Source organism: Nelumbo lutea, chromosome 1 (assembly GCF_056320005.1).
Source record: "Nelumbo lutea isolate HS-2025 chromosome 1, American lotus-T2T, whole genome shotgun sequence".
NCBI classification, from domain to species: Eukaryota; Viridiplantae; Streptophyta; class Magnoliopsida; order Proteales; family Nelumbonaceae; genus Nelumbo; species Nelumbo lutea.
Genome location: NC_142684.1, coordinates 98052454 through 98074591, shown reverse-complemented (window position 1 = coordinate 98074591; position 22138 = coordinate 98052454). Strand labels below are relative to the sequence as shown.

The following is a 22138-nucleotide window of genomic DNA, read 5'->3' as shown; positions in this document are numbered from 1 at the left end:
TTTCTTGATTTTTTAGTGCGTAGTTTCTAGAAAAACGATACCAAATAAGAGGGTGTTATTTGAAGTACCACTTTCTCTGATATAACGCCTACAAATGGCACGATGCCAAACATCACCTCAAGCTCTCTTTGTTCAAGTGTGTGTGAAAGAAGATAGAAAAGGTTAAGAAGTAGGATTTTAAGGCTCAATGAAAGGGCAAAGTATTTCTAAAATTATGAAAAGAGTATTGAAAAATCTATAATGCCGAAAAGATGTAATATCAGAAAAATTGACCAATCAAAATCGTCCATAAATTTTAATGAAAACCCAACTGATTGATTACCACTTTTATTAGTGGAATCTATAATGAAACTCTGATTAGTGGAAGTTCAAGAAAAGAGTCCACTAGCATAGAGAGTGGAGCCTACCACCATGCAAAGTTGTGAGAAGTGGGAAGCTCCCACTTTAAATCATTTCCTAAGAAAAAGGAAATTGTGTTATTAATTGATGTTAACTACTAAACTAATTAATTAATTCCAACTATTGATTACTAATAATAATTATTGTTAACTACTTTTAATTAATTAATTATAACTATTAATTACTAATAATAATTACTGTTAATTACTAATTAATTACTGCTAACTACTTATAATTAATTAATTCCAACTATTAATTACTAATAATAATTAATTACTGAAAATTATTTCTTATAATAAATATAGCTAAATTACTGATAATTTATTACTCACAATATTGCTCATTATTAATTCAAAATGATGATTAATTAATGATAATTAATAAATATTTTCATAATGGTAATTAATAATTCGGAATTAATTATTTTATATTTATATTAACTCATATTAATTATTTTTAAAATAAATATTTAATGTTAATTCTTATCAAAAATTATAATTCATACATTTTTATGAAATAATTATATTATTATAAGTAATCATAATTAATAATATTGTATTAGTTAATATAATTATATTATTATTATTATTATTATCCAATAATTATAATTAATTATTACTAATACTAATGATGATAATTATTACTTCAGAATGTTAATTAATTAATAATTATTTTCATAATGTTAATTATTAATTGGGATATAATCATTTTATATTAATATTAATTATTTTATAAATATCTAATATGTGTTACACTATTATTGTATTTAATTCTATTATTATTCTCCAATAAATACTTCATTTAGTGAAAGTTAAATTATATAACTTTCTATTATTCAATATTGTTAAATTTAAAGAATTATAAAAGCAAATATTATTTTATGAATTAACTAAAAATCATATTTATAACAAATTAATTACTTAATAAAAATAAAAATGAAATAATAATTGATGGAGGGTGATTTGGCCCGACCTTGTAGCACAGGGACACGTGTGCGTGACCTGGCTCGACGAACAGCTCAGCCTAACAGCACAACTGTGACTCGACGGGAGGGACCCGCCGAGTCCAACATTGGCTGCTCAACGGGTTAAGCGACTCACCGGGGACTAGCGCCCAGCCAACCTTGACTCCCACCAAGTGTGGGAGACCCCAAACTCCTCTCAAGGCCCGAACTCCTCTCTGGGCCTGAGCTCCTCCTAGGTCTCGAGCTCTTTCCAATGAGCTCTAAGCCTTTCCCAAGGGAACACCCCGATCCGACTTGGGTAACCCGAAGTAGGGACACCACGAGCCGGCGCTCTTGGCTCCTCTGTTGGGGATGCGCCTTAGGTAGATAGCAGCTCGGCTCAAGATAGTCCGAAGGTCCAGAAAATATCTCTCTGACAACACCATTTTCTACATTCCTAGCTTCTTCCGTACTCTCCATTTTCTTACGGAACTCTAACTTAAGCATCAGAGTGTTCCCATCGGAGTGTTCCCGTCTACGGGAAACGCTTCAAAAAGCCTCCTCCTAGTTTCTACAACTTTCTTCTAAAGACTTAGCACTCATGGCTTCCTCCAACAATGATGGACGTGGTGCCAACCTGAACACTTCCAAGGAGCAACCCCAGCTCCCCACTGTCTGCATTGAACAATTCACCGTCCCCCTCTCTGTGGACGGAATTCCCAATTTGAATGTGCCTCTCACGGTGGCACCCATGAATGCTCCACTCCCTTCCACAGTTGGAGCAACTTTTACCGAGCCATCTGTTGTCCCCCCCCCCAAGGGACGAACCAAAGCCAGATGGAAGACCTGGTACAGTGCATGCGAGCAATGCAAGCTCAAATGTAGCAGTTCCAGCAACTCCAACTCCACCAGCAACAAGTGCTGCACCAAGTTTCACAGTACCAGTACTAGCAACAGTTCCCCTCCTTACACCAAATCCCGCAGTAGCTCCCCCCTCGGCACCCAGCCGCAAGGCAAACCAAGCCCTCCCCCCGGAGCGAACGCCCTCGCCAAGGAGAGATCTCCTAGGTCCAAAATCCCTCCAAGAGGCAAGCCTCCTCCCATGGCAAGAGGGAGAGGCTGCCACCCTCGCGCCGCAGCTTGTAGGCAGGTCGGGGGCCATCTAGCCGGTCAAGCCCACAATGCCCCAGCACTCTCAATTCGGGCTCCCGCTCGTAGAAAACTAGTTCGAGGCCCAACCACCGACCACGGGCAAGGTCCCTCAGTCCAAAGTTACCATCAGTAGTCCAAGCCCATCAAGCTCAGTGACACCGAAGCAAGTAGCACCAATGCTGAGCCAATGCGGCAACAACGAAGGCACAGACGAGCTCGCCAGACCGCTACGCGCGACCTGCCCGAGCTCAAAGGTAAGGAGGAGGTAAGCTCAGGTGAAGTAAAGGCTACCCTCCTTTCTGTTCCGTCCCCCCTGTCTTCCGAACTCCTTGCTGTTTCGATGCCCAAGGACTTCAAGCTCCCCCCTCTCGACAAGTATGATGGGTCGTTCGACCCAAATGATCACGTTGACGCCTTTTAGTCTCAGATGCACCTGGCGAGAGCCAGTGAATCCTGCATGTGTGTGGCCTTCTCCACTACCTTCAAAGGGGTGGCCCGCACGTGGTACCGAAACCTTGCTCCCGAGTCGATAAAGTGTTGGGCGCAGTTCACATAAGTTTTTACCTCCCACTTTGTCACCAGCAAGCGGTGCTCGCGAACTGAGGAGAGCCTCCTCGGTATAATCCATAGGGAAGGAGAATCCATCCGGGGCTATATCAAGCGGTTTAACGACGCGTATATGTAAATACCGCGCCTAGACCCCGCGGTGAGACTCGCGACAGCCAAGAGAGGTGTGACACACAAGGAGTTCAGGTGGCACATGGTTGTCAACCAGCCCGCAACCATAGCCGAGTTCCTTAAGCTTGCAAACAATATCATAGCAACAAAGGAGGAGATCAACCAGAAGGGCGAAGGCGCGCCCGAGAAGACGAAGAGGGAAGGCGAACCCTCGAGCCAGGGAGACAGTCGGAAGAGGAAGGACCTAGCTCGGGGAATAAGTCCAGGCCAGCCGTTCTGAGCTCCTGCGGCACAATCGTTCCAAGCTCCCGCGGCAGATCGGACTAACTAAACATCATTGAATGCAAAGCGGGTCGAAAATCCTGATGGCAATCAAGGACGCCCATTATGTCAAGTGGCCACCCCGTCTGAGAGGGAACCCCAGTGAAAGAAATAAGAACTTATATTGTAGCTTTCATAAAGATCACGGTCATAGCACCAAAAATTGTAAAAATCTCTGGGACGAGATAGACAAGCTCATTCGTCGTGAATATCTGAGAAATTTTGTACATAATAATAATAATAATAATAATAATAATAATAATAATAATAATAAGGCAGGTCGGCTGGGGGAGCAGACTAAGGACACTCCTGAATCCAGCGGCAGACCGGCAGAGCAGGCATAGAGGCAGCCCCCGGAAGAGAGACCGGTCCGAGGGACCATCCATGTGATAGTCGAAAGTTTGATCGTTACAGGCTACACCTCGACTACGGCCCGGACATCAGCTCGCGAAGCCACCAGAGAAGAGCAGAACCTGCCAAAACGGCCAAGGACAGAAGACCCGATCCTCTTCATAGAAGATGATGCACGCGGGGTCCACTACCCCCACGATGACGCACTTGTAGTGAAGGTGAAGATCAACGATTTTGAAGTCAGGCGTGTCTTAGTTAACTCTAGCAGCTCGGCGGACATCCTCTTCAAGGCTGCGTTCGACAAACTCCAACTACGAGAAGCCGACATGAAGCCCGTGAATACTCCATTGGTAGGTTTCAGCGGAGAAGAAGTCAGACCCCTAGGAAGAATAACTTTACCTGTGGAGGTCGACACATGGCCCAGCATAGTGAGGCCCAACCACGAGTTCTTGGTGGTCGCAACTCCCTCCCCATACAATGTCGTAATAGGTTGACCGATCACCCATGCTCTGCGAGCGGTGGTCTCTACTTATTATCTGACGATGAAGTTCCCTACAGACTTCGGAGTGGGGGTAGCGCGAGGTGACCAGCTCGAGTCTTGCAAGTGCTATGTCGCCGCCCTCAAAGGGAAAACCAAGGTGGCTGACGATCTCGAACTAGAATGGCCCGTAGAGCAAAACGAAGAACGAGCTGCATCCACGGCAGAAACGGTTGTTGTTCTGACTTCAACAAAGGACCCAACTCGGACACTCCAGATTGGCGCCTCGGTCCAGGAACCCCTGCGATCCCAACTAGTAAGTTTCCTACTTCGAAATTTAGATGTTTTTGCATGGTCCACGGCAAAAATGCCCGGCATTGACCCTAGCGTCATAACTCATAGACTTAATACCGACCCTGTAGTTAGGCCCGTTAGACAGAAGAAACACAACTTAACCCCTGAGCGTTGGAAAGCGGTCGACGAAGAGGTCAGGAAGCTCCTCGCAGCTGATTTCATAAGAGAAGTCCATTACCCGAGCTGGGTGGCCAACCCCATTTTGGTATAAAAGGCTAACAGTAAATGGTGCATGTGCGTCAACTATACCGACCTGAACCGAGCTTGCCCAAAGGATTGCTTTCCACTCCCCAGGATCGACCAACTAGTGGATGCGACCTCAGGACATGAGTTGCTGAGTTTCCTAGACGCCTACTTGGGCTACAACTAGATCAGGATGAACCCAACAGACGAAGAAAAGACCGCCTTCCGAACCGAGGTTGGCCTATACCGCTACAAGGTTGTTAAGACCCAGCTTTTCATACGATTTAATACAAGACTTGCATTCGGTTTTTGAAATTCTACGTAGATTTAACATGAAATTGAACCCGAATAAGTGTGTCTTTGATGTCACCTCGGGTAAGTTCTTGGGATATATTGTTAACTAGTGCAGAATTGAAGCCAACCCGGATAAAATAAAGGCTATCCTAGACATGAGGCCACCCCAAAAGATGAAGGAGGTTCAGAGGCTTAACGGCCGAATAGCCGCTCTAAGCCGCTTCATGTCCAAGTCAGCAGACCACCGCCTGCCCTTCTTTAAGTCAATTAAAAGCAAAGGGTTTGAATGGACCCAAGATTGCTAGCTCGCGTTTGACGTGTTGAAAAAGTACCTCGCTAGTATACCAGTTTTAACCCGACCCGAAGAGGGCGATGTTTTAGAGTTGTACCTCACGGCAAGTGACGAAGTGGTCAGCTCGGCACTAAACAAAGAAGTAGATTGGGTCCAACAACCTATCTACTATGTTAGTAAAGTGTTGCAGGGAGTAGAGACGAGATACCCAGAGATAGAAAAATTGGCCTATGCACTGGTCATTGCAGCCCGAAAGCTCTATCTGTACTTTCAAGCTCACACTGTTGTCATCCTCACCAACAAACCTCTGAGGCAAGTTCTACTCAAGCCCAAGGTCTCTGGTCGACTGACGAAGTGGGCCGTAGAGCTCAGCGAGTATGACCTCCAATACAAGCCACAAACTACTATTAAGGCCCAAGCCTTAGCAGACTTCATCGCGGAGTGCACTTTCAACTTTGAAGTCCCTAGGCCGATTAAGCGCGAGGCCCCCAGTTTGGGCGAGCCCGGAGCTCCCAGGCCGGTTGAGTCAAAGCATCGTGAGGTAACGGCCTGTGCGGCATCTCTCCTGGTTAGGCCAAGCGCGAACTGGGATGAGGAGCCCTAGATCCTTCACGTAGATGGCTCCTCGAACCAGCAGAGCAGTGGAGCCAGAATAGTTCTGCATGGCCCAAGTGGCACAAAACTGGAGTACGCACTACGCTTCGAGTTCGCAACATCCAACAATGAAGCGGAGTACGAAGCATTGATAGTCAGGCTAGCCCTGGCCAAAGAAGTAAAAGCCAAACATATTGTCATCTACAGCGACTCCCAACTCGTGGTCAACCAAGTTACAGGTGAGTACGAAGCTTGCGAACCGGCTATGATTGCCGACTTAGCCAAAGTAAGAGAAGCCCTGCTCAACTTCCAGTCACACTTCATTAGACAAATCCCGAGGTCAGAGAACGCTGAGGTCGACGCCCTATCCCGGTTGGCCAGCACTAGTGATAACACCATGAGGACCGTGTATATAGAGGACCTGCCTCGGCCTAGCAATCTCGAGGGGGCAGAGGAGGTTGTACCTGTCGTTCGAGCAGAGCCGAGCTGGATTGACCCGCTCGTGAGCTTCCTGCTACACGGGACCCTCCCTGCGTATTGTAATGCCGCCAGAAGGGTAGAGTGGCAGGCGGCCAAATAGGTCATGATAGATGAATGGTTATACTGAAGATCCTACATGCTCCCCTACCTGCGCTGCTCGCGACCCTCCAAAGCCGAACTCGTACTCTGCGACACTCATGAGGACTTGTGTGGCGAACACTTGGGGGGCAGAGCCCTTGCCCAAAAAGCACTACGACAGGGGTACTACTGGCCAACAATGAAAGCAGACGTTGTTGAACTCGTCAAAAAGTGTGACAAATGCCAAAAACATGCCAACATCCACCATCAGCTCGCTGCTGACCTCAAGTATCTCACCAGCCCGTGGCCTTTCGCACAGTGGGGTATCGACATACTTGGACCATTTCCACCGGCAACAGGCCAGAGGAAGTTCCTGGTGGTAGCAATAGACTACTTTACCAAGTGGGTAGAATTTGAGCCTCTCATAACGATCACAGCTCGAAACGTCCAGAACTTCTTTTGGAAGAACATAGTGTGACGTTTCGGGTTACCTCGGGTATTAATTTCCAACAATGGCAAGTAGTTCGAGGACATTAAATTCCAAAACTGGTGCCAAGACATGGGAATCCGACAAAACTTCACTTAAGTCGCACACCCTCAAGCAAACGGTCAAGTAGAGGTCACGAATAGAGCTATTCTCCGCGGGTTAAAGGCAAGCCTAGACCGAGCTAAAGGACTATGGGCGGATGAGCTGCCCAACGTTCTATGGGCTTACCGAACCACAGAGAAGACCGCCACAGGCGAAACCCCCTTCAACCTTACATACGGCACCGAAGCAGTCATCCCAGCCGAGATCGAAGTCCCTTCGCTGCGGCTGGAAGCATATGATGACAAGGCGAACGAGGACGAGCTACGACCAACCTTGACCTACTTGATGAAGTAAGGGCCTCGCATACATTAGGACCGCGGCCTACCAGTAGAAGGTAGCTTGGTACTATAACGCCAGGGTCAAGAAGTGGAACCTCCGCATCGGCGACCTAGTACTCCGTAAAGTTATGGTACCTGAGTCCGGTGTTGGCAAGCTCGGGTCAAACTGGGAAGGACCCTACCGAGTCAAGCGAGTGCTCGGGGAAGGAACTACGAGCTTGAGATCCTTGAAGGGAGACAAGTACCTCGGGCGTGGAATATTGTCAACCTAAGACAATATTACCCATAAATAACCGAACTGAGTAGACCACGAGTCACTCCTAGAGCCTAAGGGCCAATTCGCCGAGCTAGCGACGACCTCGGCAACACGAGACCCAGTCACCCTCTCGGCAGGGGCAGACTTTAGGAGAATGGACCATGAGTCGCTCCCTCTAGCCTAAGGGCCAAGGCGCCGAGCTAACTAAAAACCTCGACGCTATGCATTACTTAATCGTCTTGTCAGCATAGGCTTAGTATGCCAAGGACAAAAGGCATCTAGGGTATGAACTCTCTAACGCTTAGCCTACCTCAGTATACGCTGCTAAGGGTAAACACCAACCTAAGTAGCCAAGTAGACAGGTCGGGCATGCGCCTTACTATGTCCACCTCGACGTACGTTGTAAAATCTTATGGTCACCCCTACTAAGTACAGGGAAACAGTTTGGGGTGACAGCAGTAAAGAAAAAGAGAGTAAAACTAAGTACAAAATATGTACTCTCATTACATAATATGTGCTTTCATTACAAAAACCTCAGTACAAATGATTAAGAAAAAGAGAAAGTAAAATTGAGCTCGCAGGCCCAGAGTACAAGGAGTACACAACTACTTTGAAGGCTTGTCGACTTCACTCGGAGCCTCTTAGGGGGTGTTAGCCAGGTCGGTAGCACCAGCCTCCTCATTGCCGCCCTCATCTTCGAAGTCTGGGTCATCCATGGCCTGGTGGGCCATGTCGTCTGTGATCCTTCGGGTGGTGATGGCACTTGTGTCGAGGTCGGGGTATGTATGTCTTATCAACCACCTGTTGAGCTTAAACCCCCTACGGTAGACCTGCGACATCACGTCGTCAAACCTAGATGATTTGACGTAGTCGATGACGGCGTGGACCTTCGTCTCCTCGAGAGCTTGATCGAAGATCTTGGCTTCCTTAAGTTCCAGCACCTCGAGCTGCGAAGCCTCCTGACCCGCCTTGAGGCTCTCCACCTCGAGCTTTAAGGCCTCCTACCCTGCTCTGAGCCCATTCACCTCAGCCTTCAGCCTGTCCCTCTCGCGGGCTAGGTCCTCCTTCTTTGACAACAGAACTTCAATGAAGCTCTTCTGAGCTACAATGTCACCTTCCAACTGATGGATCTTACACCGAGCTGCCCTCAGATCAGTATGAGCTGCGCGAGATGACTCCTCAACAGCCAAAGCCCGCTTCAGATATCTGTCAGATTGAAGGGTCAACGAGGCATGGCGATGTTCACCTGGCAAAAGGAGGTCGGTCAGTACCAAAGAGAAAAGAACGAAAGAATGGGAAAATGATGATTCTTAGAGTGTGAACTCACCACCATAGTGTGAGTTGTAGCCCGAGCCCCAAGTTGACTAGGGATGAGATCGGCCCAGTCTGTAACCTCTACGGGGTAGACAGCCTCTTTACTTTTTTTGGAGGCTACACTAGGGGATTAGGATGCTCTCCTCCTCCTCCCAGCTCCCCAAGCTGGACACTGCCGTCTCAGTAGCATGATGAGCCGATTCTTCGGAAGCCTCAGCATCAGCTTCGGCGGGATTAGGAACTTCAGCAGCACCCCAACTGGCTCAGCAACCGGCTCTGCCACCACCTTAGGCTCTTGAAGTGGTAAGTCCCCCTCCAAATCTATCACTAGAGGGGCATTAGGGAGCTCAGGCTCCGAGATGGGAACCTGTGGGAGCCCAAGCCCTGAAGAAGGAACCTGTGGGAGGTTGGGCTCAGGGGTGGGGGTACTTGGGGGCTCTACGCGTGCCTTCTTGGCGGTTTGCTTCTTCCTCTTCTTCATTTGGCGAAGGAGCCTCTGACCGGTAATCCTCTCTTCCTCCATAGGACTTGCAATAGAGCTTGGCGTCAGTAAGCTTGAAAACACTTAGTTGATTAAGTGAGACGCAAAGGTAAAAATAGACCTACTCAGGCTCAAACCGGCCTGAATGAGCTTCTCTTTGACAATGTCGGGGTCTTGAGTAGCCACCCTCTAGTTAGTAAGGAAGGGCCACCCCATGCTGCTCCGGACTACAAAGTAGTCCCGCTTCTAGGCTGGGACCTTGCTTGGGAGTTTATGTAACAATTTAAAGCCCGAGCAAGGGGACAGATAGTAGGTCCGCTTGTGCTCGGGGAGAACACCTGAGGCGCTCTTCTTTATTGACAAAATAGAACAAAGGATATCTATATCTAAGGGAAGGTTGTATTTGAAACAAAGGGAGATAGTCCCGACCACGTTTCGAATAGAGTTTGGGTGGAGTTAGTCCAGCGTGACGTTATAGCGTCTCAACACCTCGGGGATAAGGGGGTGAAGAGGGAGACGAAGCCCACCGACGAGTTGCTCCCTAAAGATCACGATCTCATCCAGACTGTGCTCCCAAGGGAAGTTGCTGGTAGGAAGACTATATGAGTATTCCTAAGGTAGGTTGAAGTGCTGGATGAGGTGTTGAAGTCTCTCCAGCATCATAGTGGACGGACCAAACTGATCTGGTACCCGACCTCGGTGGGAGGTGGATGCCAGCCTACCCGAGGTCACCCGTGCCTCATGGGAAGGCTGGGCAACAGTGGGGTCACCCTGACTCGAGGTACCCACCTCGGGCTCGTTTAAGAGACTATACCCACTAGACATTAAATGAAATGAACTGAAAAAGGAGAAAGGGAGGCTCGAGGACTCACCGAGGAAAAACGCAACCGAACTAGAATTGGACAAGTTAGAAGACCCAAACTGAAGACTCCAGACACGAGCTCAAGCTAGACGAAGGATACTTAGTGGCGGAAGAAAATGACCAGGGTCCCCCACTATTTATAGCCGCTAGGCCCGGACACCAACAGTCAAGATCGAAGCGATTTGACGGTTCTCAAGAAAATCGGCTACGAGGCTTTCGAGGTGAAATCAGTTTAGCGCATTTTTTGGCGTCCGCGAAGTCCAGATCGCGTGACGTCCGCGCGTGAGTTGTACACAGCCTGGGTTTTTCCTTCCGAGTGAGCCAAGCGCCAGATCGGTCTGGCCAACGGGTTGCCCGACAGGGTGGCATAAGTGCTTAGCCAAATCCAACCAGTGCACCGTGAACTCCCCGCACTAGGTCAGCATCCCCCGCACGGGGAGTGGGGGGCAATTGATGGAGGATGATTTGGCCCGACCTTGTAGCACAGGGACATGTGTGCATGACCTAGCTCGACGAACAGCTCAGCCTAACAGCACAACCTTGACTCGATGGGAGGAACCCGCTAAGTCCAACATTAGCCGCTCGGTGGGTTAAGCGACTCTCCGAGGACTAGCGCCCGACCAAGCTTGACTCCCACCAAGTGTGGGAGACCCCAAACTCCTCTCAGGGCCCGAACTCCTCTTCTAGCCCGAGCTCCTCCTAGGTCCCGAGCTCTTCCCAATGAGCTCTAAGCCTTTCCCAAGGGAACACCCCAATCCGACTTGGGTGTCCTGAAGTAGGGATACCACGAGCCAACGCCCTTGGATCCTCTGTTGGTGATGCACCTCAGGTAGATAGCAGCTCGGCCCATCACCAGTACCTCGGCATCAGGAAGCTTGGCAGAATGTAGCTTGGCTAAAGATAGTCCAAAGGTCCAAAAATATATCTCTGACAACACCTGTCGAACTTGGAGGTTGCACCCCTACCTCTTGGCAGGCGGTGCCGTACCTACCACCTCAGCCCTGGAGATAGCGGTTGCCACAGGAGGACAGTGACGGTTGCACTCGATCTGGCAGTGGCGGTTGCACCTGATTTGGTAGAGGCCCGTTATAAAAGGACGACAACCCCCGATGGGCCAGGGTAATCTCAATCTCTACGCTTTTTACATTCCTAGCTTCTTCCATGCTCTCCATTTTCTTACAGAACTCTAACTTAAGCATCGAAGTGTTCCCACCGGGCAAGATCCCCGGGGATTCTTCATCTCATCCTTCTCCTCAGGTACCCTCCATCGCCAGTTAGGAGCCAAGTTTTGGCCAGCTAGGAGTGTTCGGATCACGCAACATCAATAATAGTAGTAGTAATAATATTAATAATTTAACATTACTAATTTCAAAATCAATACACGCATAATAAGAATATATTATTAGTTAATAATGATAATATACATATTATTATTCATAATTATTAATCTATTAATAATACTGATTATTATTAAAAAATGTTAATAGAAAATTTTAATTACTTAAAATTATTTACTGAAATTACCCATTTTAATTCAGAGAGATAATTAATTAATAATTTTAATTTCTTAAAATTATTATTTACTAAATAATTTTAAATACTCTTTGATTAAAGACTTTATTTTTGAATAATTGGTTTTTCATGTTCAATAATTTTTTTTTACAAAAATCCAAATAATTTTTCATTTGCAATGCTAACCATTTTATTTTTCTCTTATTCAGTTTTTCAAAAGATAAAAAAAATAAATTAATGATATTTACCTATTTTTGTCAAATTGGGTATTTATTAAGTTGTTGTCATTGATGATGACGATGATGATGAGTCAACCTTTTGAAAGAGAGGAGTACTAATAATAATTAATGAGTTCTAATTAATTAATTTCAGCTATTAATTACTAATAATAATAACTCATTGATAATAATTAATTACTGATAATAATTTCTTATGATAATTAGTGCTAATGCTTAATTACTTTATTGATAATATTTCTCATTATTAATTTGAAATGATAATTAATAACGATTTTCATAATGGTAATTAATAATTCAAAAATAATCATTCTATATTTATATAAACTCATATTAATTATTTTGAAAATAAATATTTAATGTTAATTATTTATATTAGAATTATTAGCAAAAATTATAATTCATACATTTATATGAAATAATTAATTATATTATTATTATTAGTAATTATATTAATTACAATAACTATATATTTATACTATTATTATCAATAATTATACTTAATTATGACTAATAATAATGATTTCTGATAAAATTTAATTACTGATTATAATTACTTATTGATAATTAATTCCTTAATTATAATAATGATAATTATTACTTCGGAATGTTAATTAATTAATGATAATTAATAAGTACTTTAATAATGTTAATTATTAATCAGTATAAAATCATTTTATATTTATATTAATTCATATTAATTATTTTATAAATATATAAGTGGTGTTACTTATTTACATTATTATTATTAATTATAATTAATACTATTATTATTCTCCCATAAATATTTCATTTGGTTAAAGTTAAATTATAAACTTGCAATTATCCATTTCCGTTAAACTAAAAGAAATATAAAAGCAATTATTATTTCCGGAATTAACTAAAAATCATAATAATAACAAATTAATCATTTCATAATGATAATAATAATAATATTAATAATAATAATAATTTAACATTACTGATTTCAAAATCAATACACACATAATAAGAATATATTATTAGTATATAATAGTAATAATAATATACTTATTATTATTATTGATTACATAATTTTAATATATTATTAATCTATATTACTCAATAAAGACATGCAATAAAAAAATATTCAAATTGCTACTAAGTGAATGAACTAAAAATCTATGAGTATTCTAATTGACTTGAATTTAACACATCAACATGCCCAGAATTATAATTTCAACCTACATTTCCTATTTCTATCTCCCAATTTCCATAATTCAAACATACCATTTTGTTATGTGCATGTTTCCCTACCTTTTTCCTAAAGATAAATTCGAGCCTGTCTATGTGCGCTGTGGGGAGATTAAACTTAAAATCCGTACTTCAGAGGATGGATGCATCTACAAATGTTGTTTGGCATGGATTGTTTTTCTTAGCAGCTCTTTGAATGATTTTCTTCCTTCTTTGCATATTTGAGTGGATATCATTTAAATGCATTTTATCCATTCATATGTCCCTAAATATTAAGTAGTATTAGTGATATTGTTTTAAACATGCATCTACTTTTACTATTTTATAGATTAATGATTTCAAAGCTATTGATACTTTTTTTGGGGGTGGGTTGCTCAACAGGACATTGATTTTTTATTGTTAAATACCAAATTTCAAATTAAATGATACTGTACTTGTCCCTTACTTGGTTTGGGGTCATTGTCTAGATAAAACATGGTAAGTCTCTTAAATCAAATAAATAGACTACCTTAAATAACTATTATAAATAATTAAAAAATGAAATAATTCAAATTAAACAAATAATTACTTGCCAAAAATTATTGAATTAAGTAAATAATAATAACAATCAATTATTTATAGAAATAATTAATAACAACAACAACAACAACAACAACAACAACAACAACAACAATAATAATAATAATAATAATAATAATAATAATAATAATAATAATAATAATAATAATAATAATAATAATAATAATAATCAAGTACTTAATTAAGTAAATAATAAAAAATAAAATAACAATCATCAATTATCATTAATGTTTATTCAAAGCATGCCCCATAATAATTACCGAATACAGTAGTTAAACCTTAAATAAGAATCAATATTTATTAACAATCATTAAAATTGCTAAGCCAAACCATTAATGTTTCTAAATGCAAAATATGAATTAAAAAATCTATTATATAATAATTATAGTTAGTTGGAAAAAATATTTTAAGTAAATATTTAAATAATTACAAATTTAGTTAATATTATTACTATATAACAAAAATTTTAAATTAAATACTAAAATATAATAATAATAATAATAATAATAATAATAATAATAATAGTGGTTAAATTAAAGTAATAAATGGTTCAAGTTGAATTTAGTGACCCGTATAATTTTACAGGTTTGACATATAAGGGTCAATTTATGTGGACCCGTAAACTCTATGAATGTCTTAAGAAATGGCCGTTTATAAACAATAATAAAAAATGGTACAAAAAATTATTAATGTTTATTCATATATATATATATATAAAATCATTAATGTTTATATATATATAATGAACTTCCCGTACTTAATACGGGGGTCATTCACCAGTTAAATATTAAAATATGAAAATATAGAGTAGTTTTCTGTCGCGAGTAAAATTTCGGCCCCTTAAGTGTCATCAGTCAAAGTAGATGGTAGTTACTAGTAATTTTTCCTTTTTTAAAGAAAAGTAAATGGAAGTTTTAGGTAAGAGAAAGTCAGAAAGAGGGCGCGTGTCTCACTCGGCGTCTCGGCGTCACTCTTTGAGAGCTGAGAACCCCAAGAGCCTGAGACTAGAATGAATCTAACGAGCAATCTGCCTCCTCCCATGGCCGTTATTTTCAACCGCTTATTTATTGTTAACCTGCGCACCCCCCTCTCGAGTCCAATCTTCAACAACTGCTACTCTTCTCGCTTAAGCTTAACTGCTTGTGATCCTTTCTCTGGATCAGTTAATATTGACAGTGAGAGAACTGGGGGTGTGCTTATTGCCCTCTCGATTTCTGTGTTTCCCTCTCTCTTGCAGAAATGAAGCAGTCACCGAGAAAACAATCCGAGGTACACTTCTTCTTCTTCTTTTTCTTCTTTTTCTAAACCATCATCATCTGGGTTTCCTTCATTCTTTTGGGATTCTTTGAAGCTTTGACTAATTTTTCTTGGACGATTTTGTCTCCTTTTTTTTTTTTCTATATTAATCGGGAAATTGCAGTGGAGTTGGGCTGAACTCTGTTGTTTCGGTTGCTCGTGCCTACAGCTCTTCTGGCCCAGAGTTGTTCTAAGGAAGTGGCTCAACGTTACCACGGAAGGTTCTGATTACAGCGCAGATACAGACGAAGATAGCGACAACGATTTTGATCTCGAAGGTGAGGAGAAGAAACAGTAAGAAAATCCAATTTGGGTGTCATTTTTCCTGTTTTGGTATGAGGAACTCGAGTTTGAATGACCCTTTATTCGGTTTTTTTCTTGAATTTCGTGTTTGAAGATGTATAAACGTTGATTATATGATAATTTTTGCAGAATCCTATTGGGGCAAGAAAGGGAATGAATTTCAATTCTATCCAAATGGTAATGTACATATCAATTTATTTATTTTTATTTCTATTGGTTACCCATATGTGTTGCAGTAAAAGTATCTTGGTCTTCCTTGTGAAAAGGAAAACTATTCCCAACTCCCCAACCATTTTCCTTCTTTCTCTCTACAACCTGGCCTTCGGAATGAGTTGGTTTTTACTTGAAGGGGGAGAAAAAGGTTAGCTCTATTAAGTAAATGACCAAAAGGCAAGTCCTTAATCCTTATGAGAATATTGTTTATAACACTTGAAGCAACTTCAAAATTTAATTATAAACGAGAAAATGGAGAAAAGTGAGAATTTCCTAAGAAATTATTAATTCTACACAATCCGTGTTTCCTTTTATTCATTTTTATGCAGAATTGTCATACTGCCACATTCTTCCATTCAATAATTTCTCGGATTTAACTTGTAGGGACCTCTGATACTTTTCCCAGGTTGAGGAGACAGAACTCAGAGACCCTTCGGTCTCAATACATAGACACCAAAGAACTCAAGTAGGTTGCTCTTCTCATGTGTGATGAAGCTGGGTCAAAAACTGTAGTGTTCTTTTTTTTTTCCAATTACAAGTATGTCTTGGTACTTTTTTTAGTCAATCTTCGATCCATACTCTGATAGGTTTTCTTCTCCTTTCTTTCTAGGATTTGCATTGGGACATGGAATGTTGGAGGGAAACTTCCACCTGATGATCTAGATATCAAAGATTGGCTAGATATGGATAAGCCTGCTGATATATATGTGCTTGGGTAAATTTTGGAATTTATTTTCCAAAATTCTGCTAACTCTGATTTTATTTGTTAAGATGATAAACTGTTCCTGTGCAAGCATTTTGTCTTCTCTTCAGCATAGTTGTCCTAACTTTTTCGGACATGCATAAATGTTTAAATGATAGGGTTTTTGGAATTTCTAGACAGTGGAGTTTTTTTTCCCTATTTGTTCATCCACTAGTTATTTCACCAACATTATTGTCTGAAAACTCAAACTTTATGTTTGGTGGTGTTTGACTTAGAAATATAATAATTCCTTATTAGTGCAGTTTTCAAGAGATTGTCCCACTAAATGCTGGGAACATTTTTGGCGCTGAGGATAGTCGCCCAGTTCCAAAATGGGAGAGTATCATTCGTGAAACATTGAATAGAATTACACCAGTTAGAGAAAAGTTCAAGTGTTATAGTGATCCTCCTTCTCCATCGAGGTTTAAGCCATCAGCTGGAGTCCCAGATATTGAAGATGAAATACTGCCTGAAACTGATAGTGATAGCGATGAGATAGAGCAGCCAGTTGATAAAGAATGTGATCATTTTGATGAAATTGTGGATGGACTCACCATGAGTACAAACCAGTTAAATGATATGACAGCTGTAAAGCAGACTGGACATGCTAATGCAGGATCATCCATGGTTGATGATTTACAGAAACAGTTTCCTAAACAAAAGAGATTGGATAGGTTAAATTGTTTCTCTGTAGAGAATTCTATTGGAATTTCTGAAGCATCATTTTCCCAACAAAAAGGAAAACTGGCCAAAACACTTAGTGGGAGAGAAAGGATTGGTTTGAGCTGGCCAGAGCCCCCAATGGAATTGCTAGCTAAGCATGTTTTAGATAAACAAACTCCCTTTAAATCAGTTAAATCTTTTGGAGCATCTAAGTCTTTGAAGCTGTCTTATTCTTTCAAGTCAACATCTATGAATTGGAATTATAGATGGTTATCAGAGACAGCTTTGCTTGCAAAATTTGATCGGGAACCTTTATTACAGCAGAAGAAAAGATCACCATTTGTAAGAATAGTAAGTAAGCAAATGGTAGGGATTTTCCTTTCTATATGGGTTCGCAGAAGCTTGAGGAGACATATTCAAAACCTGAAGGTATCTACTGTTGGCGTTGGTGTTATGGGTTACATTGGTAACAAGGTCAGTTTCTTCTTTTTCTATTGAGAAAACTACTAATAGCTAGGTGCATTTTTTAAGCAATTTGTATCTCATGGATTTCATTGTATTGCATATTTGCATGCAAGTTTTTTGTATTTTGAATTGAATACTACAAGATGTCTTGATTATTTTAAGATCAAACTATAATGTCTGGATCATTCATCTCTACTGGGACTCAAAATCACAGCCTTAACCTGTATATAGCAAAAAATTCATTCTTGATTCACTGTTGTGACTTGTGACCTAACCACAAGATTATAAACTGCATTAAAGAAATTGCTCCATGATTCTGTGAAATTAATCTTTGGATCTTTGATGTGCCTTACCCACTTCAGACCAATCTTTCTCATACTTTTTGGAAAAAAAAAAAAATAGAGCTATGAAAATGCTACTAAGTAGTTGGTTATAAGCTGCAGTGGATTTAATAATCTTATAGAATAGGTCCTAGAGTCCTAGAACCTGAGTATGATTTGTCAGTTATCATAACCTAGGGAAATAGAGCAACTAATTCTCAGATGGGTTTTATGATCAATTAACTGAGATGCTGAAATCCTTTCTAGAGGTGTTGGAGAAGGGGTATGAAGAGTAAGCTTTTACGTGTTCCTCCTATGCCTGGTTGGATCTACCTTTTTGGATATGATGTCTAGGAAAGTCCATTCAAATTTAACTTTGGGAAACTGGAGATAGCTGCACCAAGTTGGATGTAGTCATAATTAGTGAATTTGGCTATTGAATGAACTCCCACTTTTACAGTGTGCATGAAATGATATTTTCCTTAACTTAAAGCAATAGTCCTTCATAAGTTAGAAGCAAGAAAGGACTCAAGAAGTAGTTAGATAGGTCATGAACCATGAGAGGTATGCATTTGCTTGAGAACATGATTTCTTTCCATTGAAATTGTTGAGAATGCTTGAGAACGTGATTTCTTCTTCTTCTTCTTCTTCTTCTTCTTCTTCTTCTTCTTCAAACCCTAGACCATTTGGGTTGTTTTACATTTTGGGAGTGACGAGAAGTGGTCTCGTAATTTTCTAAGCCCTATACAATTTTTGGGAGATTTTCTTCTCCCTTTATTTTTCCACTTTCCTAGTTTTTTGGTCGTTTTACATTTATGACAATTTGATATCTCGAACTCAAGTAATCTTGAGTCTCCTGATAATTCTGTTGTTGATCCTGACCTTGATCTTCCTATTGCCATATGAAAAGGGAAGAGGACATGCAACAAGTATCCTATTACTAACTATGTGCCATATGATGCTCTTTCACCCTCCTATCGTGCCTATATTTCTGCCGTTTCTTTTGTTTCCATCCCTTACAGTGTTACAGAGGCAGTTCAATATCCTCACTGGAAGGAAGCTATGAACCAAGAGATGGAGGTCCCAATAAAGAACTAGACTTAGGAGATTGTTCCTTGTCCCAAGGATAAGATTCCTATTGGGTGTAGGTGGGTTTACACTAGGGATGGCAAGTTTACCCACAAAACCGGGTCCCCGATCTGACCTGACCCGAACAAGGCAGATTTTCCCTAATAAAAAATGGGGACGGGTCAGGAATGGGGTCTACATATAAATTCCCAAACCCGGTTGTAAATTACACTAATGCCCTTATATATATAGATTTTGTAAGTTACTGAATTATGTTTTGTTTTCTTCTTAGTTTGGTAGACCACAGGCTACAATCCGTCATCACTTCATCTTCACGACTTCACGACTTCACCCCTTCTTCTTCAGACTTCACTTCACTTCACTTCATCACAGTTTGCCCGCCAACCGCCGGAGAACGGAGTTCGTTCTCCCTCTCTCAGTCTCAGTTTGGTCGTTGACTGCTGGGAAGGGTTTGTGCTTTTCAGCTTTTGGCTCTATTCTCCCTCTCTCAGTCACAATTCGCTCACCGACCACCGGAGAATGAAGTTCGTTCTCCCTCTCTCAATTCGGTCATCGACTGCCGAGGAGGGTTTGTGCTCCCATTCTCCCTCTCTCAGTCTCAGATCACCCACCGACCGCCATAGCAGTAGTGAGACACTGAGACTGCCGTCCTCTCTGTTTTTCCCTCTACTCGGCCACTCCATATTCTAGAATCGTTTTTTGCAGTGGTATGATTATTCCAAAATCATTTTATCATTTACAAGTTTGAAATCGATTAGTGATTTCCTGCTTGTTATTGTGTGAATTTCAATCCCTTGTGCCATTTTCATCTAAAGACATGGTTTGTTTAAAGCATTCCATGACTCCAACAATGACCATAACATTAAACTTTGAATGAAATTATGAAAGGTTGAAAACAGGTTCAATAAAATAAAATAAAAATTTGATACGAGAAAACAATATTTAGTGTTTATAACTGAACCAATCTTTAGTGTTTAGAAAGCAATCTACTGATGTCATCTTGTAGATTGATAGTAGCATCAAACCAACCTTAGTTAAATGAAAAGAAAGCAAGAGAGTAGAACAGATTTTGGAGTTATAGTCAATAGGGCGGGTATGTCGGGGATTACCCGTCCCCAAGTTCAATGGTAGCAGGGCGGGTACAAGTCGGGGATTCCCCATACTCAATGGGGCCGGGGATGGGAGTTGAATCTTTACCCTGATACCGGGGATAGGGTGGGGATGGGTTAGGGGATTTTAGCCACGGGTCAGGGATGGGAAAGGGATGCCCCGCCCCATACCCGTCCTGTTGCCATTCCTAGTTTACACTATTACGCACAAGGCAGATGGCTTGAGAGGTACAAGGCTCGACTTGTGCCAAAGGATACAATTAGACTTATGGCATTGATTATCTGGAAACCTTTGCTCTAGTTGCTAAAATGAACTCTATTCATGTGATCACATCTCTTGCTACCTATTACGTGGCCTTTATATCAAATGGATGTGAAAAATAGCTTCCTTAATAGTGACTTACAAGAAGAAGTTTATATGGACTTACCACCTAGGGTAAGCTTTCCTAACACTGAAGGAAAAGTTTGCCACTTGAAGAAGTCCTTGTGTGGGCTCAAGTAGTCCCCTATAGCCTAGCTTGACAAATTTAGAAATGTTATCTTAAAGATTGGATTCCTCTCAATCTCAGGCAGACCACACCTTGTTCATAAGAAGAGTTTATGGTAGGGTAACAATGCTAATAGTATATATTGATGACATTGTTGTGACAAGCAATGACATAACAAGTAACTCTAAGTTAAAATCCTTCCTTGCTTTAGAATTTAAGAGATTAAGGATGTCGATGATCTCCAATACTTTCTTGGCATTGAAGTTGCACGATCTAGGAAGGGAATCTTTTTATCACAAAGGAATTATGTTCTCGACTTTCTCCATGAAGTTGGAAAATTAGGGTGTAAGCCTATATAAACTCCAATTGATCCTAACTACAAGTTGAGTGCTACTGGAGGAGAAGTTATTCCAAACAGAGAGATATATCAGAGATTGGTGGGTCATCTCTTGTATCTTTGTTTGATTAGACTTGACATATCTTATGCCGTTGAAGTGGTTGGCCAATATATGCATGAACCTAGAACATCTCATATGCAAACAATTAATAGAATTTTAGCTTATCTGAATGGATGTCTTGGTAAAGGGATGCTGTATTCCAATAATCCAATCATGGCCATATAAAGAGTGAGGCTTACATAAATGCTGATTGGGCAGGGTCCATTGATGATAGAAGATCTACATTGGGTTATTGTGCCTTAGTTGGAGGCACTGTGGTTTCATGAGAAGTAAGAAACAATCAGTTGTTGCTCGTTCTAGTGTTGTGGCAAAGAAGTTACTGAATTAGGTTTTGTTTTCTTCTTAGTTTGGCAGACCACAGGCTACAGTCCGTCATCACTTCATCTTCACGACTTCACCTCTTCTTCTTCAGACTTCACTTCACTTCACTTCATCACAGTTTGCCCGCCGACCGCCAGAGAACGGAGTTCGTTCTCCCTCTCTCAGTCTCAGTTCGGTCATTGATTGCTGGGAAGGGTTTGTGCTTTTTAGCTTTTGGCTCCATTCTCCCTCTCTTAGTCACAATTCACTCACCGACCACCGGAGAATGAAGTCCGTTCTCCCTCTCTCAATTCGGCCATCAACTGTTGAGGAGGGTTTGTGCTCCCATTCTCCCTCTCTCAGTCTCAGATCGCCCACCGACCGCCATAGCAGCAGTGAGACACTGAGACCGCCATCCTCTCTGTTTTTCCCTCTACTCGGCCACTCCATATTCTAGAATCGTTCTTTGCAATGGTATGATTATTCCAAAATCATTTTATCGTTTACAAGTTTCGAAATCGATTAGTGATTTCCTGCTTGTTATTGTGTGAACTTCAATCCCTTGTGCCATTTTCATCTAAAGACATGGTTTGTTTAAAGCATTCCATGACTCCAACAATGACCATAACATTAAACTTTGAATGAAATTATGAAAGGTTGAAAACAGGTTCAATAAAATAAAATAAAAATTTGATACGAGAAAACAATATTTAGTGTTTATAGCTGAACCAATCTTTAGTGTTTAGAAAACAATCTATTGATGTCATCTTGTAGAT

At 41.1% G+C, this 22138-nt stretch overlaps 1 protein-coding gene and 1 long non-coding RNA gene across 9 annotated transcripts in view; both read left to right on the top strand.

Annotated features, from left to right (window-relative positions):
• Positions 1–22138, top strand: part of LOC148876330 (type IV inositol polyphosphate 5-phosphatase 3-like) — a 60148-nt gene that overhangs the window by 11881 nt on the left and 26129 nt on the right. For 2 of the 8 annotated variants that reach the window (XR_016105829.1, XM_088966626.1), the window contains exons 4-9: positions 15080–15185; positions 15337–15490; positions 15645–15692; positions 16113–16194; positions 16339–16443; positions 16734–17607. Coding sequence is in view for 7 of the 8 variants with exons in the window: in XM_088966626.1 (XP_088822752.1) it covers positions 15156–15185; positions 15337–15490; positions 15645–15692; positions 16113–16194; positions 16339–16443; positions 16734–17607 (1293 nt within the window). In the remaining variant the exon portion in view is untranslated. Of the gene's footprint in view, positions 1–14443; positions 15186–15336; positions 15491–15644; positions 15693–16112; positions 16195–16338; positions 16444–16733; positions 17608–22138 lie in introns of those variants that run through there. The other 6 variants (XM_088966629.1, XM_088966627.1, XM_088966628.1 and 3 more) reach the window with 6 other exon arrangements.
• Positions 1301–11749, top strand: LOC148876331 (uncharacterized). The gene is made up of 3 exons (XR_016098909.1): positions 1301–3257; positions 3297–5905; positions 5987–11749. It is a non-coding gene; the product is annotated as an uncharacterized LOC148876331 (long non-coding RNA).